The 19,697-nt window shown below is 33.8% G+C and overlaps 1 protein-coding gene across 1 annotated transcript in view; it reads left to right on the forward strand.

Moving 5' to 3' along the window:
• Positions 1–19,697, forward strand: part of VPS13A (vacuolar protein sorting 13 homolog A) — a 255,836-nt gene that overhangs the window by 154,186 nt on the left and 81,953 nt on the right. Inside the window, 10 exon segments of the mRNA XM_017892695.1 lie at positions 199–431; positions 1,621–1,713; positions 2,201–2,421; positions 2,423–2,503; positions 2,505–2,553; positions 3,502–3,617; positions 5,050–5,194; positions 5,363–5,618; positions 6,916–7,076; positions 15,971–16,074. Of these exon segments, the coding sequence (XP_017748184.1) occupies positions 199–431; positions 1,621–1,713; positions 2,201–2,421; positions 2,423–2,503; positions 2,505–2,553; positions 3,502–3,617; positions 5,050–5,194; positions 5,363–5,618; positions 6,916–7,076; positions 15,971–16,074 (1,459 nt within the window).

Consider the following 19,697-nt stretch of genomic DNA (forward strand, 5'->3'; position numbering starts at 1 on the left):
CCCCTTATTTAAAAATGTTCTCATGCCTATAGCTTCTTCAAATCTTTACTAAGGGTTGTAGTTGATTCCTTTGGAATCTAAGATTCTTTTATTTTACTTTTTACTATTATTTCATTTTATTATTTTCTTATAAATAATAAATTATTCATAATATATAGCAAATATTTTAATTTATTAATTTATTTTTATTTGTTTTAGTACCTACGCAGGAATCAGAGAAGTGGGAATTTAATGTTATTATTAAAAATCCTGAAATTGTGTTTGTGGCTGACATGACAAAAAATGATGCTCCTGCCTTAGTCATTACAACACAATGTGAAATTTGCTATAAAGGTAACCTTGAAAATAGCACAATGACTGCTGCTATTAAAGATCTCCAAGTGAGAGCCTGCCCGTTTCTTCCAGTCAAGAGAAAAGGCAAAGTCACTACGGTGAGTTAACTATCCGACCATCTGCTTAATTGTAAACTGTTTGGGATGTAGTGGATACCATTTTAGGAAACAAAAGCTACCTACATGTTTTCCAACCTTGCTCTGTAAAATGTCTTTCTCTCTGCTTAGAGAGCTTAGCTTAGAATGTTGTTGACCAGCTTTGAAACCCTTTCATTCTTCCAGATGTTGCTCATTATTGTTACTATTTGTGGGAATATTCTCAGTAAAAAGTTGGGTTCATCTTGATGCTTTTCAAAAAGTTAAGATCTTACTTTGACTTTCTAATCATGTCAATTCCAAATAGCTACTTTCTGCCAGTTGCTCGCTGTGTTCAGTTTTATTGTTTTAATTTTTTTCTCCCATTTGGATGTTTTTGCTCAAATAATGCGTTTTTCCTTGTCTCCATGTAACGTCATTTGAACTTTCGGCCATTTGCTTTGACATAGTTCACGTTGATACTTTACTCTCTAGTAACCTCTTGGCCTTCCTCCTCTTTATAACTCTACCTAAAATTCATTCCTTTACAGACATCTTTTCAAGTGAACTGACTGACTCCCAGCAAATTCTTACAAAAATATTTAAACTTCTAAAGAAGTAATAGAAACATATGTTTTTGTTTGTTTCTTTGTATTTTTTTCCTGATGCTTGGTATGCATCTACAGAAGCATAAATGTTCTAAACATTGTCACCATATAAATATAAGATGTAATTTTGATACAGTGAATACATATATATTAGTTAGGATGTAAGATAAACTGTTGCCCACATTTGCAAGACAGTTGGCCCTCCACTAAGCAAAGAGAGAGAATAGAAAATGGAGGGTATACCAATTCTCTCTTAGGTTTTGACTTAGAAGTTTTACATATATATTTCTTCTGTTCACATCTTTTTTGGCTTGAACGTAGCTATATGACCACACTTTGCTGCAATAAAGGTTGGAGAATGTGGTATTTTTTTCCGAGCTACCCTGTGCTCAGATAAAACTTATATTACTGTGGAAGAATAGAACAGATATTAGGTTCTAGAGGTCCTTCCTATGGGATAATTAAGGAGTGTATTATTAAGTAACTTTTTAAATAGTTATTTTACTAACTCGTTTATTTGACATACCTATTACTAGGAAAGTCTTTAAATAGAAATATTTTTATATTTAAACATTAGTTTAGTGGTATTGATTTTTCTCTCATAGGTTTTGCAGCCCTGTGACTTGTTTTATCAAACTACTCAGACAGGTACAGATCCACAAGTGATCGATATGTCAGTAAAATCCCTGACACTAAAGGTAAATTAAAATATAATCATTTGAATATTCAGTGCACTTAAAAAAAGTAGAAAAGCCTAGAAAGTTATTATAGCAAGTCTTTTCATTGTTAGGCAAACAAAATAGATGTATTTGTGTTTTGAAAATATATTTTATGAGATATTTATAAAGTAACATTATTTAATACACATAATGAATGTTATTCTGTATTTTATTATTTACATTTGTGTGGTTAACATCTAATATCCCTAATAAATGTATTGAAATTATTTTATACTTCATCAGTTTAATAATATCTGCAAGATTCGTGTAAATATTTTAACAAGTCACAATTAGTTATGGTAATTTAAAAAATTGTATAAACAATAGTTTCTACTATTTTGTGGGAGTAATGTTAATTCAGTATTTAATTTCTCATAATCCTTCAGCAAGTATATTTAATATTTCTTGAAGTAGTATGTTTCAAAGTATTTTGTACAGGTTTATCATTAGTTTTTTTTCCATTTAGGTTTCACCAGTTATTATAAATACTATGATTACCATAACTTCAGCACTGTATACAACTAAGGAAACCATCCCAGAAGAAACAGCTTCTTCTACTGCACATTTATGGGAAAAGAAGGATACAAAGACTTTAAAAATGTGGTTTCTTGAAGAATCAAATGAAACTGAAAAAATAGCTCCCACAACTGAATTGGTACCCAAAGGCGAGATGATAAAATGAACATTGATTCTATTTTATAGTTCTTGAGGCTGGAATTGGTCATAGAACAGTGCCTATGCTTCTGGCAAAGTCACGTTTTCAGGGGAAGGCAAAACTGGAGTTCCCTAATAAATCTGCACTGTCAGCTTGAGCTAGAAGTAAGCATATTTTTCCAGTTTTATAACAGATAATGATACATTTGGAATATTATGGAATCTTATGTAGCTATTTAAATTAAACTTATTGTAAATATGATGTTGGGTCAAAAACTTTTAGAAAAAAGTTTTCAAATTTTGCCCTTGAATAAATTGCTTTTATGTATACATTCCTTTCACTTTAAAAGTACATATCCACATTAAGTTTATATTTCAACTGATTTTATCAACTTAAAGGTAATATATTATTTGACAGTTGTTGATTAGATTGAGAATTCTTTTTTTTAAGAGTTAAAGTTGAGGCTAGGCCCAATGACTCACACCTGTAATCCCAGCACTTTGGGAGGCCAAAGCAGAAGGATCGCTTGAGCCCAGGAGTTCAAGATCAGCCTGGGCAACATGGTGAAACCTTGTTTCTACTAAAAATACAAAAAATTAGCCAGTGGTGGTAGCTCACACCTGTAGTCTCAGCTATTCAAGAGACTGAGGTGGGAGGATCACTTGAGAATAGCTGGGAAGTCGAGGCTGCATGAGCTGAGATCGTGCCACTGCACTCCAGGCTGGGGGACATAGTGAGACCCAGCCTCAAAAAAAGAAAAGTTAAAGTTGAATATCTTTTTTTTTTTTTAAGGATATAGACAGAATTTCTGAATATGTGGATAATAATCTCTTCTGATAGAAATATAAAGAGTTAGAAAGATATGCCTTATACTTTTATATAATGTAGAATCAAGGAAAGATGCTTTAAAGGGGGTTTTATCTGGACTAAATTGTGAAGAGCGAATATGTACTATGAAGTTAGCCAGGTGAGGAAAATGCTGAGGGAGTGTTTATAGGAAGCTACTGAATGGCTTGTAAACTGGTTTTCATATAGAAGAAATAACGGGGCTAAAAAACATGATGGGAAACAGGATGGACGATCATTTTTAATTTAAAAAATTCTCTCTGTAGGTGCATTATTTTAATGAAATGTTTGGTGTATGGGAGCCTTTGCTTGAACCCTTAGAAATTGATCAGACTGAGGATTTTAGACCATGGAATCTTGGTATCAAGGTATATATATATGTGTGTGTGTGTGTGTATATATGTATGTATTTTAAAAGACTACTTTTTTTAAGAACAGATTTAGGTTCACAGCAAAATTGGAAAGAAGGAACAGAGATTTCCCATATACCCCTACTCGTGCACATGTATAGCTTCCCCTTTAACATTCCCCCATCAGTGTATATTTGAAGTCTGAAAAAATTTTCCAAAATTGAAAATGTTTATACCATACTAGACACTTTATTTTAATCACAACAAACTTCAGGTTGTCTCATCGTGGGCCTTGCCCACATGCTTCCTTGTTTGCCCTCTTAATATAATTTTCAAATCTCAGGCCAGTGTTCCCTATGCTTCTAATACAATTATGTAACAAGTATTATGTGCCAGATACAACAACTCTTGGAGGAAGATAGAGTTTTTATCCCTAGTTTGACTTGTGAAGGGACTGAGACCAGGGACGTTAAGAGACTTCTTGAAGTAATAATAGCTACAGAGTGGAAGAGGTAGGATGCAAATCCAGCTGCAGAGGGGTTAAATCCACTCTAAACCACTATACTATAATGCCTCTGTCATCTTCTTGTAAGTTGTTGTCTATCCTGAGTTTCCTTCATCCTCTGGGGAGGTGTATATGTGTGCGTGTGTGTGCAAGAATATATATTATTTGTTTGAAATATATTGTGTTTTTATATAATCATGAGAATCGGGGCCTTTAGATGGATGAAATTTTGCTTCTGAAGTAAGAGACTGCAGAATTACTCACATGTTTCCTACCTAATAATGACTTGGTCAACCTGCAGACAGATTTTCAGCGGCTTAAAGCCAGTTAAAGTAACAGCAGAGGTGGCTAGCTTAGCATGTTGAGCTGTTTTCATATTAGATCATTTAATTTTATTTTACAGATAATTTAGATGAAGGATTTGAAAATGAATTCCTTGGTGGTTTTTAGGTTAGAATACACATGGTCAGTGGATCTGTGACTCCTAAAAAATGGTAAAGGGTATTGATTCTTATGAGCTCTAGGTTTATAAAACTGTTCTGCTACTATTATCTGCCTTTGTAAGTCTCCATGTTTCTGTTCTGTATTATTAGCATGACCAATACATTAAGTTACTTTTTTCTGAGTTTTTATGTTGCTTTGAAGTATGTGCTTTTATATTCAGATGCCAGGTACACATAGTAATTCTAGGTCTTTATTTTTCCTTCTGAATTATATCTGCCAGTTTACTATCACTGAGGATGACATGATTTATTTTCTCTAATATTTCTGTCTTGTGTGACCTTAGTTGGCTGATGTCCAAGTAATTTCAGTAAGGCAGTAGAACTTACTGAAATTAGAAAAGATAAAATGTACTGATCTCTCTAATGTTGTTATTGAGATTTGTCTAGTTATGTTGTGTTCCTAGAAATAATTTTTTCTTGTATTTCTATAATTTATCATTTTAGATGAAAAGAAAGCCAAAAGGCCATTGTTGAGTCAGATCCTGAAGAAGAAAACTACAAAGTGCCAGAATATAAAACTGTCATTAGTTTCCATTCAAAAGACCAATTAAACATTACATTATCCAAATGTGGTCTTGTGATGTTAAATAATTTAGTCAAGGTAAGAAAAGAAATTTGAAACTTTAAATATTGAGATACTTGTCTGAGTTGATCTGTCTGTTGAATAAGAAGTTTAATGACTTAGTTATTTGTCATTTGTCCTCTACTGTTCTCCTTGTCATTTAATTTTATACATTTCATTTTATTTAAGATAACTCTTTCTTATTAGGCATTTACAGAAGCTGCCACTGGATCTTCAGCTGACTTCGTAAAGGATCTAGCACCATTTATAATTTTAAATTCCCTTGGACTTACTATCTCTGTTTCGCCAAGTGATTCTTTCAGTGTACTCAACATTCCTATGGCAAAATCATATGTATTGAAAAATGAAGAAAGTTTAAGTATGGATTATGTCCGAACCAAGGACAATGATCATTTCAATGCAATGACTAGCCTAAGCAGCAAACTCTTCTTCATTCTTCTTAGTAAGTAGTTGCTATATTACCTTCCTGGGGCTTTTTTGTTTTAAATTACAATTTACATGCTATTTTACTCTTTTGTAGAATCTTAGCAAGGTTTTGTTTTGTTTTGTTTTAATCTCCTTTCTAATAGGTCAAGAACTGTTTTTTGTCTTTGCAGTGTCTTGGTTGCAGTGTGTCATTACTAAAACTTTGTATTCCAAACTTTTTCTTTATCCACTGCATTATTCAGAGCATGGCAATTTACTGCTTTGTTGTTGGGAGGAAAAGTATTAGATCTCGCCCTCGTTCAGCTTTTATAGACCGTAGATGTTTAGATGTTTGTGGGGATTCTTTTATTCACATTTGGTATCACTTGATAGTATTCCACTAGTTTTGCAACTGAATGAATTCAAAGTTTGAATTCATGCAAATGGCAATTTTTAATGGTTTTAGGATTTGAAATAGTTTTTTTTTTTATGTTCTGCCTATTGAGATGAAGGTTTTTTCCTTTGTCTTTTCTGCTTCCTAGAAGTTTTCATTTTATTGGAGGTGAAATATATACATTCTTAAATTATCATAATATGTAGTCATTGTGAAGTTAAATAGTCCCAAAGCCTCACCTACACCACTTTTTGATACTCTGACATTTAAGTAGTTATTGAGGAGGGCATCATTTAGAAGATTAATTAGACATGGGAGGGTAGGCTACTAAAATAGCTTGTGTTTCTAGTTAGAAAATAACGTGTAACAGGTGTTTCAGGTATTGTCATAATGTTGTAATTAATGTTCTCATAAATTTTACCTCTTTTACATTTTTATGAATGGGATGGTAAATGAAATTTATGCAAGTAAGTAATTTCATCCCCGATACAACATGTGTTTTAGGTAAATATATATAAAATTTTGCGTAATCAAGTCCAAGATATAAAGGAAAATGACACAAGTTGTTGGAAAATTAAAACAAAATTGTAGTCACCTTGATATTTACCAGTGTCTACCAAAAGCTATTATGCCCTGGTTATTCTTACAGCAAGCCAGAGATCAGTATTCTTGTATTTTATAGTACTTGCTCTCATTACTCATTTTGGAAAGGTTTGCTATTGTTGTCTTGGGTTAAACTCCTGAATGGGATTTTTTAATGAACGCTGTGGAAATATATGGTGGCTTCTTAAAATATCCCTTTCACGGACTATATCCGAAGACTTTAGTGACTATTATTTATAAGTTTAAGAATCATCTGAAATTTCTAATATATAACATATGTAAAATTAATATTTAATGAATTATAATAAAAACTTTTAAACATACTTATTTAATTTAGCACCTGTTAACCATTCTACTGCTGATAAGATTCCTTTAACAAAAGTGGGACGACGTCTGTACACTGTAAGACACAGAGAGTCTGGAGTTGAAAGATCTATTGTTTGTCAAATTGATACAGTGGAAGGAAGTAAGAAGGTCACAATTCGCTCCCCAGTGCAGGTATGAAATGATCAATTTTGGGGGATGTCCTGTTATGCATATCTGTGTACTAATAAAATTAAAAAAAGAGAAAAACACCAAAGCAAATTATTACTGAAAGAATATAAACCGTAACAGAAATACAGCTGATATCAAAAGAAGAGTCACTACCAGCAGTTGCGCTACTCAGATATGACCAGTGGTAGGAATTTGTTTGATATACTTATAATTTTTTAATAGGAATATTTTGTAAAATCTTCTTAGGGTATTTTTTATAAATAACATACTCATCAGTGTTTTGCTTTAGGTCTTTGTAATGTATTTATATCCTTTCTATTTGATTAGATAATTCTTAGAAAAATAAAATTTTACAGCTTTGTTGAGGTATGTACAATAAACTACATATATTTAAAGTTGATGACTTTTGACACAAAAATCCACCTTTGAAAGCTTCATCACAGTCAAGGTAATGAACACATTTATTTCTTAGAAAAATTTTCTATTTCCCCACTTTCCCATTCCCAGGCATCCACTGATCTGTCCTCATTGTACATTAGTTATATGGCCTAGGACTTTACATAAGTTGAATACAGTACAGATGGAGTTTGACTTTCATTCAGAAAAATTTTGTATGTGTATCCGTGTTGTTACATGCAGTTACATGTTGTTTCTCAGTAGTCATCTTTATATGGATATGCCACATATCCATTTTGAGTGAACCTTGGTATACAGTGTGAGGTTAAGAATTGAGGTTTTTTTTTTTTTTTTTTTTTTCACCATATGGATTTTTTTCCAGAGGATTCTAGTTCCTTCTCATTTTTCTTTAAACTTGAGAATCAGGTTATCAATTTTATCAAAAATCTGGATAAAATTGGCTGTCTTTTAATGTTTTAAATTCTGATTACTCATTGGTAGTGTTTAGAAATACAGGTTATATGAACCTCTATTTGCAGTCTTAACTAGACTCACATATTCTAGTAGATTTGTGTAGATTTAGATAGTTACGATAGTTGCAAATGAAGACATTTTCACTTTTTCCTTTCCAATCTGGATGTGTTTTATTTTATCTTGTTTATATTGCCTATCACACTGGCTAGAATACAATTCGAGTAGAAGTGGTGACGTCTTATGTTTTTGCCTTGTCCATTCTTTCACCATTGAACGTGATTTGTGTTGTAGTTTTGTAGATGCCTTTTCTTACATTGAAAACATTCCTGTCTATTCCTAGTGTGCTAAGAGTTTTTATCAGAGTCGATTTTTGTATTTTGTCAGATGCCTTTTCTGTGCGAGAGGAGGATACATTTTTTCAATTGTTAGTATGATAAATTACATTCACTGATTTTTTTAAATGTTAGATCAACTTGCATTCCTAGGATTAATCTCACATAATCATGACATCTTACTAACCTTTTAGTATATTGTTGGATTTTGCGTTTATATTCATGAGGGATATTGGTCTAGAGTTTTAATGTCTGTCTTTCTGTCTTCCTTTCTTTTCTTGAGTCTTGCTCTGTGCCCAAGGTTGGAGTGCAGTGGTGCCATCATGGCTCACTGGAGCCACATTCTCCTGGGTTTAAGCAATCCTCCTATCTCAGCCTCCCGAGCAGCTAGGACTGTGGGTGCACACCACCACACCTGTTCCCCCATCTTGCTCCGCCTCTCATTGTTTAACTTTTTAACTCATTAAAGCAGCAGTCCCCAACCTTTTGACACTAGGGGCCTGTTTCATGGAAGACAATTTTTCCACAGGTTGGGGGCTGGGGCATATGGTCTCAGGATTCCTTTCTCAAGAACAGAAAGCTCCACCCATGTGTGTCCCTGTCTCCTGCAGGGACACCAGGTTAACAACTATCTACACAGAAAAAACACCATGAGAAACAAAAATCAGGCAAGCACTCACAGTACTGGATTTAACCTCAGATCATCAGGCATTAGTTAAATTCTCATAAGGAGCATGTAACCTAGATCCCGTGCATGCACAGTTCGCAATAGGGTTCACGCTCCTGTGAGAATCTAATGCTGTGGCTGATCTGACAGGAGGCAGAGCTCAGGCGGTAATGCTCTCGAGCCTGCTGCTCACTTCCTGCTGTGCAGCCCACTTCCTAACAGGCCACAGACTGGTACCAGCCCATGGGTGAAGGGCTGGGGACCTGTGTGTTAAAGTGTATTTAACGTGAGGTTTCTGTAGGCACCATGTAGTTGGACCTTGTGTTTTTTGTGTGTGTGTTTTTTTTTTTAATTTAACCTAATCTGAAAATCTGTGCCTTTTAACAAGGATAATTAAACCACTTATATTTAAAAGTTGTTACTGATGTCGTTGGGCTTAAACTTGCTTTTTTTTTTTTTTCTATTTGTCTCATTTGTTCTTTGCGTCCATCTTCCTTTTGTTTTCTCTTTCTCTTTTTTTTTTATTAATTGAGCATTTTTGTTATGAATTCATTTTATTTCCTTGTTGGTTATTGGCTGTATCTCTTTATACTTCCTTGCCTTTGTTGTTGTTGTTGTTGTTGTTGTTACTTTAGGGCTTTATTACGTACATATTGTATTAGTCTACCTTCAAGTAGTATTTTGCCGCTTCACATACAGAATCACAACTTTAGACCAGTATACTTCCATTTCTCATCTCCCACATTTGTATAATTATGTTCATACATTTTTGTGTCTATGTATGTTAGCCAAAACCCCATAATACAAGTTACTATTTTTCTTTAATGAATTATGTTTTAAATTGGTTTAAAATACAAACTGTATTTGATATTTATTATCACTTTTTCTTTCAGTAAGCTCACAGCGTGGATTTGCTGATGATGAATTCTTTCAGTTTTTATTTCACATATCTGTGTTACAGATGTTTTCCCTGGGCCTAGAGATCTAGATTGGCAGGGTTTTTTCCCCATACTTTAAAAATGTTGTTCTGCTGTCTACTGTATTGCATTGTTTCTGATCAGAAGTCTGCTTTTTTTCCTGTATTTGCTCTTCTACAAAATGTGTCAACCTTTTCTTTAGCTGCTTTTGAGATTTCTTTTTTCTTTATCGTTGGTTTTAAGCAATTTGGTTATGATGAATCTTAGTGTAGTTTTCTTCATGTTCCTTGTATTTGGGGTTTACTGACCTTAAAATCATGGATTTATAGTTTTGATCAACTTTAGAAAACTTTTTGCCATTGTTTCTAAAATTGTTTCTGTCTTCGCCCTCTCTTCTCTCCTTTAGGTTCCAGTTAGGTATATATTAGGGTGTTTGAACTTGCCCCACAGCTCAGTAATGCTCTGTTTGTTTTTCCTTTCAGCTTTTTACCCATTTCTTTTTTGATAGTTTCTCTTGTTAAGTCTTCAGTTTCTCTTTTCTTTTTCAGTGGCCAATCTGCTGTTGACCCCATCTGATATATTTTTCTCAATAGTACTATGAATTTTTTTGGTTTTTTATTTTCCAGTGTCTCTTTTTAGCATACTTAGTCTTCTATCTTTTTAGTGATATTGGATATAATTTTAATAAATGTTTTAATGTCCTTGTCTACCAATTCTATTATGTGTCATTTCAGGTTTCTTTCATTTTATTGATGTTTCTTTTCATTATGGTAATTTTTTCATTCCTTTAATGTACCTGGTAATTTTTTATTGGTTACCTAAAACTACTGTATATATCAGAACCAGACTTTGTTCTTCCTGTTTCTTTTAGGCAGATCTTTACTGAGCCGTAGATAATCTACACGTGTCCTGGTCATGACTCAGCTGAAGTTTTGACGTGGAGGGGACACTCAGTTTTCCAGAATTCTGTCTGTACAGCTTTTGCCTCTCCATGCAGGTCTCTCCCCTCCAGTACAATATGCTGTGAATTTCAGTCACATTGGCTTCCCCAGATTTTCAGATCTTATCTCTTCAACTTGGCTGCCTGCTTCTCACACAGCAGACTAGAAACTCACTCTCCAGACAGCAAGCTGGGTGGTAGTCATAGCTTATGTAGCTTTTCATTTTGTTTTCCCTTGTGCTGCCTATTGTGCCTTATCTGAAACTGTGGTTTGATGTTTGTCGTTTGTTTTCCTGCTTTTTAGTTGATTAGGGTGGGAAGCTATATCTGGTCCCTGTTATTCTAGCATGACTGAAAACAGGTATCCCTTCTCTCACTTTTTATTTAGGTAACTATTTTAAAAGGTGACTAACAGCCGCACTCATTACTGTTGATTATTTTGCCATTTAGTTAAATAGTTGAACGTGAATTTTGAATTTCTTACAGGTACTTTGTATAGACATATTTCATTGCTTCAAATGTATAGAGCAAATAATTTTCTAGAATTAAAATAGAGTACAGTTAAGATTATTCATTTATCAAATTCTTAGTTCTCATATTTCATATGATGTTTTAAAGTAGAATTAGGTAAGATATAGAAAGATTATGAGAAAATTGTTTTACTAAACAATTTGTTATTATCTATTCCAAAGATAAATATGAGTATTTGGAGGTTTTCTGATTATTATGTATATATTAATCAGAATAATACATTTTTGCCTGATCATTTTTTGCTACTCACTGGATGAGGTACTCTTCATACTTTTCTCTCTAAAGAAAGTTGCAACAATTCAGTCACCTCTTCAGGCCCCAATTCTAATTCTAGTTCTTTTGCTATATCCACCATATCTGCAGTGACTTGCTCCATTGAAGTCCTGAATTCCTCAAAGTCATCCATAAGGGTTGAAACCAGCTGGTAATGTTGTTATTTTGACCTCCTCTCATGAATCACAAATGTTATTAATGACATCTGGATGATGAATCCTTTCCAGAAGATTTTCAATTTACTTTGCCCGGATCCATCAGAGGAATCATTATCTATGGGAGCTGTTGCCTTAAAAAATGTATTTCTTAAATAATGAGACTAATATTATTTAAGTCAAATATACAATATTACATATAATATTAAGAAGTTAAAATTACTCCTTGATTCATTTGCTACAGAATAGATGTTGTGTTAGCAGGCATGAAAGCAACATTAATCTCCTGTACATCTCCATCAGAACTCGAGTGACAATGTGCATGGCCAATGAGCAATAGCATTTTGAAAGGATTGTTTTTTCCTGAGAATAGGTCTCAGTAGTGGGCTTTAAAAATTCGGTAAACCATGCTGTAAACAGATGTACTTTCAAATTCAGGCTCTGTTTTTCCATGTATAGAGCACAGTGTAGAGTTAGCATATTCTTAAAGGCCCTAGGATTTTCGTAATGGTCAGTGAACATTGGTGTAACTTCAGGTCACTAGCTTCATTATCCCTTAACAAGAGATTCAGACTGTCCTTCGAAGCTTTGAAGCTAAACGTTGACTTCTCTTCTCTAGCTATGAGAGTCCTAAATGTCATCTTCTTCCAATAGAAGGCTGTTTTGTCTAGTTTGGAAATCTGTTGTTTAGTGTAGCCATCTTCATCAGTGATCTTAGCTAGACCTTCTGGATAACTTGCTGCAGCCACTTGCCGCTTCACTTTGCAAGTTTGGAAATCTGTTGTTTAGTGTAGCCATCTTCATCAGTGATCTTAGCTAGACCTTCTGGATAACTTGCTGCAGCCACTTGCCGCTTCACTTTGCACTTGTATGTTATGCAGGTGGTTTCCTCCCTTAAACCTCGTGAACAAACCTCTGCTTCCAACTTTTTTTCTGCTACTTCCTCACGTCTCTCAGCTTTCATACAACTGAAGAGAGTTAGGGCCTTTCTTAGGGGAATGTTGTAGCTGGTTTGATCTTCTATCCTGTATTAGGCTGTTTCATACTGCTGTAAAGAACTGCCCAGGACTTAGTAATTTATAAAGGAAAGAGGTTTAATTGACTCATAGTGCAGCATGGCTGGGGAGACCTCAGGAAGCTTATAATCATGGCGGAAGGCAAATGGGAAGCAAGGCACCTTCTTCACAAGGCAGCAGGAAAGAGAAGTGAACGCAGGAAGAACTACTACGCACTTATACGACCATCAGATCTCGTGAGAACTCGTTCACCATCATGAGAATAGCATGGGGAAACTGTCCCCATGATCCAGTTACCTCCACCTGATTCCTCCCTTGACACATGGGGATTATGGGGATTACAATTCAAGATGAGATTTGGGTGGGGGACGTAGCCAAACCATGTCATATCCAGACCACTACAATATTCTTCCTGTTAGCAATAAGGCTGTTTCACTTTCTTGTTATTTGCGTGTTCACTGGGTTAGGACTTTTAATTTTCTTCAAAAACTTTCACTTTGCATTCACAACTTGGCTGTTTGATGCAAGAGGCCTACCTTTTAGCCCATCTCTGGTTTTGACATGCACTTCTCATTAACATTAATCATTTCTAGCTTTTGCTTTTGATTTAAAAGTGAGAGACATGTCCCTCTTCATTTGAAAGAGGTCTTTGGAGGGTTATTAATTGTCCTATTTTCAATATTATTGTGTCTCAGAGAATAGGGAGGTCTGAAGAAGAGGGAGAAAGTGGGGAGAATGTCCAATTTGTGGAGCAGTCAGAACACACACATTTATTAATTATAACACATATAATCATAACGAAAAGATTGAAATATCGTGAGAGTTACCAGAATATGACACCGAGGCGCTATGTGAGCACATGCTGTTAGAAAAATGGCACCAATAGACTTGGTTGATGCAGGGTTGCCATAAACCTTTCATTTGTAAAAAATGAAATATCTGCAATGCACAATAAAGCAAAACATTATAAAACAAGGTATGCATATATATGAATTTACTACTTTTGATAGTCAGGAGAAATGGTATTATTCAAAATAAAATTTGCCCACAGTTACACAGCTAGTAATTAGCACTGCCAGTATTTATCTCAGGTTTGTTTCACTTTAACATCTGTGTTCATTCTGCTATCATATTGCTGTTGCGTAATCATAAACTTTAGGAATTGTTCCAGCAGGATAGCTTACCTGCAACATGCTTTTGTTTCTTTCTTATCTTTGTAATTTTTGAGAGACAGTGTCTTAATCGCCCAGGAGTGCAGTGGCATGATGAATGCTCACTGCAACCTTGACTTCCCAGGCTCACCTGGGAATCCTCTCACCTCAGCCTCTCCAGTAGCTCAGACTACATGTGTGCACCACCATACCTGGCTAATTTTTCAATATTTTGTAGAGACAGGGTCTCACCACATTGCCTAGACTGGTTTTGAACTCCTGAGGTCTAGTGATCCTCCTGCCTCAGCCACCCAAAGTGCTGGAATTATAATAGGTGTGAGCCACTGTGCCCACCCACTTTTATACAGATGGATGTTCCCTTTCCTCTGCTCCCTTAGACTTTTCAAGCTTATGCTCATTCCGTTTTCCAAACCTTTGATGTTTCCTTGAAATTTCAGCTACTAGTTTATTCTCAGCTTCCAACCAACTTTTTCCACACTAAATCTGAAAGGGAAAACAAAGGAAGCAATATCAGACTTTGGTAAGTAACTTCACATTCCAAACAGGCACCATTTAGAAGCGTATGTTTCTTAATAGGCTCCATTTACATCAGTGATAAGTTGAATGTGAAATTTATTTGGAATTATATTTATAATCAGAAAATATGTTGGAAAACTTAACAGTTAATGTCTGTTGTGGAGTGCTCTGGATGTTAGTTATTGGTTTGATAGTAGACTTTGAAGTTTATTATAATACAGATGTCTCCATCCACACCATGGAATTTTAAAAATATTGACGTTTAAAAACGGTTCCCTTAAATTAAAAAAAAATGCATGAAGTTGAAGCCAGCTGTTTGGTTTCCCTCCTTAGTCCACATTCCCTCCTTCCTTCTTCCTTGAGGTAATATCAATTTGGTGATATGTTGTGTATATTTCTAGTACCATATTTTAAAAACTACTTCCTGTCCAGAAAATATATACTTGTGTTTTTAGTGCCTTACAGAAATGTTACACTGTTTCACCTTATTATGCTATGTTCTGTTTTCATTCAGATATTTGAAGTGTAACCATATACTGATACATAGGGCATTATTTTAATGATGTTACATGATTATATCAATTTGAAGAAAATTTTCTTATTTTTCTATTATTGAGATTGTTTTCATTTTCTTTTTTTTTATAATAAAATCAGTGGTGTAGTGAACATCAGTGTCTTGAATGAATGTAGTAAACAATAAATGAATACACATGTGTAAACATTTCTCTAGGTATGGAACTAGGAGCAGAATTGCTAAGAAGAAAGTACATTTTCATTTTACTAAGTTTTGTCGAATTATTCTTCAGAGTTATTTTATCAATTTACATTCTACCAGTAGTGTATATGAGTTCCTGTTCGCATCATTTTCAACTGTTGATATTACCATACTTCTGATATTTTTGCAGTTTGTTCGTATGAAAAGATATTCTATGAATGTAATTTGTATTTTCTTGATTACTAGTAATGTCAAGTATCTTTTCCTCTGTTTATTGGTCAGTTTTTCCATTCGGTGAATCACCTGTTTACATTCTGTTCCTGTTTTCCTCTTGATTGCAACTTTCTTAATGATTTTTAGGATTTTTGAGTATGTAGTGGTTATAAACCCTTTGTCAAGTATATTACAGATATTTGCCAGCCTGTAGATTGTCACTTTTACCATACAAATATTTAAAATTTTGATTTTTTTCTATGAATTTTTTTCTACTATTTTGTCTAAACAAAACATATCCCTAAACAAATTAGTCTCTATCCTAAAGTGAAGAAGATACTATCTTATTCCCCTGTAGGATGCTTAAAGTCTGTTTTTGAGATTCCTTTTATATAAAACTGTAGAAATTTTCTTGTATGTTTTAGGATAAATAATATGTGTGTTTCTTTTCTAATTTACATAAGCAAGATGAATATTGCTTCATAGTTCCTTTGTTAAGATATTTACATGGACTTTTTTTTTACACATCTGTAGATTCTTAGATTAATGATACTAAATATTATTTGTTTTTCTTTCCCAGATAAGAAATCATTTTTCAGTCCCACTGTCTGTTTACGAAGGGGATACCTTATTGGGAACTGCCTCACCTGAAAATGAATTCAACATACCATTAGGATCTTACCGGTATTTTTTCTTTATCGTTTTGTTTACTCTAAGATCTCTTGTAGACTTTTTAGTTTCTGATTTCACATGGATAACTTCGATCAAATCCATCCTGCTAATAGCTCATCTAACTTATGTAGGTTTCAGTGCACTTAGGTCTTAAAAAAGAAGCATTATTTAATTTATTGTAATAACTTATAGCAAGTACATTATATATACTTTTCTCTTAAATATAATTATATTTTTGTTGCAATATAAGCATCATAAGCATAGTCATATGATTAAGAGTTTTTAAAATGTCTAATAGATGATGCCTGATGGTTTCTGAATTTATACTATTATGAAGTAAATTTTACTTCTCAAAGGTTTTATAATACAATTTTTTTGACATTCCTTTAGTAAACAGAATATTTTATCCTTTTCATATTTGTTCATTGTTCAGGGATGGAGTTGTAAATAGAAGTATATACTACATTAATTTTAAATTTTTAAAGTAATTAAATTTGATACAAGATATGTTTTAAGAAAATATTAAAATTATAACAAAATATGAGCTAGTCTTATAGATTTATATCATAACAAGTAAGTATTAGTCAAGATATGTAATCTGAAATTGAAAATAATCTCTTATATGGAAATTGAACCCTATTGGAGAATAAAACTTTCCTCAGAATTAAGCATTGTAGTTTGTTTAAATACCATTTTAGAATACACACTGGAAATAGGTACTTACCTCAATGCTACAGAAGGATAGAGGCAGAACTGCAAACAGTGCTTACCTATTCCCTTGTCCAGAAGTTCAGAATGGGATCCTCAATGCTCTGAAGACAATCTAGCAGTTTTAGGCACGTATTTTCACATAGATCGACCTGCTAAATCTAATGAATGTTTTATTGCTTAGTTCAGACTTGCTGAGGGAAAGAATTGTATTGTTGAGAGAACAACAAAATAATCATTTACAATATCTGATCTTGCTCTAGAGATGATTTGGGGTGGGTTACAAGACTAGATGAAATATGGCATGTAAGATATATTTAAAAATTTCTGTGAAGAACTTTCATTTTCTTCTTGGATAATAAAAGTTAATGATACTCTACTTTTTAATACATTTCTGCTATATATTTTGTGTCTCTCTCCGTAGTAGAGAAAACAGTACCTTTATACTTTTTTTCCAAGGCTGAATATTAATTTGTTACATGATAGTTAATCCATCTTAATGATAATTAGTAGTGATTAATTCATCTTAATGAGAATTGTTACTGATTAAGTACTTCATCTTAACTAGAGCTATCAGTGACTAACCAGCTTGGATTTTTCATTAGGCACTTTTTTTTTTCTTTTTTTTTTTTTTTGAGATGGAGTTTCGCTCTTGTTGCCCAGGCTGGAGTGCAATGGCGGGATCTCAGCTCCCAGGTTCAAGCGATTCTCCTGCCTCAGCCTCCTAAGTAGCTGGGATTACAGGCATGCACCACCATGCGCAGCTAATTTTGTATTTTTAGCAGAGATGGGATTTCTCCATTTTGGTCAGGCTGGTCTCGAACTCACGATCTAGGTATTCTTTCAATCTAGTACTTCAGTGTAGGTGCACGTATATTTAAGATGTGAGGTCTTAACAGTTATCTTTCTCTATTCTGTTTCTATTCTTAGATTAATGGTACAGATAAGCATAGATGCAGATAAATATAGGAAAACAATTTATATTTTATTAAAATATTTAAATAGGATTTAAATATACTGATTCTTTTATTCATTTAACAAATATTTATCAAGGTTTTCTGTGGATGAGACACTCAATACCAAGAAGAATTGCATGTAGCTATTGCCATCAAAAGATGGATATATTACATAAATGTATGACGTAGGAAACAGTGGGTTTTGGAGAGTTACAGAAAGTGTTACAGTTGCCAAAAACTATGGAAAACATAAAAGGGATTAATGACTGACTCCTGGGCAAGATACGTGAAGTACAGTAACATATGTAATATAGTAATATGGAGATTAGATGGAAAAGGCTAAGAGGAAGGCATCCATGAACAAAGATAAGGAAGCATGAAAGCATAGTGTTATAAGGAATAGTTGGGAATTCATTGGAATGTAGAGTGCATGTTGGAAGATAAAATTTGAAAGATAATTTAAGTTCACAGTTAGATGGTTGCTCTCTCATTTTCTTGCTCCATTTTTGTAAATTTTATCTCCGTCTTTAAGTTTCATCTGTTTTTTTCTTCTTGTCTCAGATCATTTGATGTTCTGTTTCAAGACCATTCACACTACTGTATCTTCTCATTTAAAACCTCCTGTCATTGATTATCTTTCTTTCCTGTTTTCTTCATTCATTCCTTGAACTTTCCTTTGACCTTTTATATTTCTCTTACTCGGATCTTCTCTTCAGAACACCCTTTTTGGGAAAATTGTCACTTCTGCAAACATCTTGCAGTCTATCTAGAAAGAGCCAACCACTCTGCCCTCAGTCTACTCTATACATGTGTTTTGGTACCTATCACAGTGCAGTAGTTATCTTTTAACATTACATTTCCCACCTGATTATGATCTTACTTATTTGTTTGTTTTCAATTTTGCCTTGTTGGTACATAATAGGTCCAATAAATGTTTTGATAAACTGGGTAAGTGTTTTACCATTAGTTTAATTTGGAAAAAAATAAGGTTTTACCTTTAAGTGTTAGAAGTAAGAGTGGAAAATAGAATGAAAATTAGAGAAGGAAGTAGAAGTAGAATAGGCTGTATCTGTTAACTCTTTTGGCAAATAATTTATATGCTTCAGTCAGGGAAGAAGGAAGTCTAATATTGTGTCAAAGTCCAGGGTGCCAGTAAGCTGCAAGTCACTGAAAAAGGACATGCAGAAAAGTGGGTAGAGTGGTTCAGTGTTCAGTCTAGCAAATTTAAGGTGCCATCAGAAATTATTACAGAAATACATCACAGATATTTAACATTTTAGGAGTAGAACTTAGGAAAATAATCAGGATTGGAGATAGTGTTGACTGTTGTTCATCTATAAAGGACAGTGTCATAATTATAGCTAATAATTTTACAAATATAAAAATATTTCTGAAATGTTTAATCTTGGCTACAGTGTGGGTTCAAAAATTATTGAATATAAAATACTGCTGAAATGTAAACAATGTAATATTCAAATATAAAGATTAACCATGTGACAACCAATAATTTTGTCACCATTTTCTTAAAACCACTCTTCTGCAATGACAACAAAAGCCAAAATTGACAAATGGGATCTAATTAAACTAAAGAGCTTCTGCTCAGCAAAAGAAACTACCATCAGAGTGAACGGGCAACCTACAGAATGGGGGAAAATTTTTGCAGTCTGTCCATCTGACAAAGGACTAATATCCAGAATCTACAAAGAACTGAAAAAAATGTATAAGAAAAAACAACCCCATCAAAAAGTGGGTGAAGGATATGAACAGACACTTCTCAAAAGAAGACATTTATGCGGCCAACAAACATGGAAAAAAGCTCATCATTACTGGTGATTAGAGAAATGCAAATCAAAACCACAATGAGATGCCATCTCATGCCAGTTAGAATGGTGATCATTAAAAGTCTGGAAACAACAGATGCTGGTGAAGATGCAGAGAAATAGGAACGCTTTCACACTGTTGGTGGGGTGT

Source organism: Rhinopithecus bieti, unplaced genomic scaffold, assembly GCF_001698545.2.
Source record: "Rhinopithecus bieti isolate Rb0 unplaced genomic scaffold, ASM169854v2 scaffold_19708, whole genome shotgun sequence".
NCBI classification, from domain to species: Eukaryota; Metazoa; Chordata; class Mammalia; order Primates; family Cercopithecidae; genus Rhinopithecus; species Rhinopithecus bieti.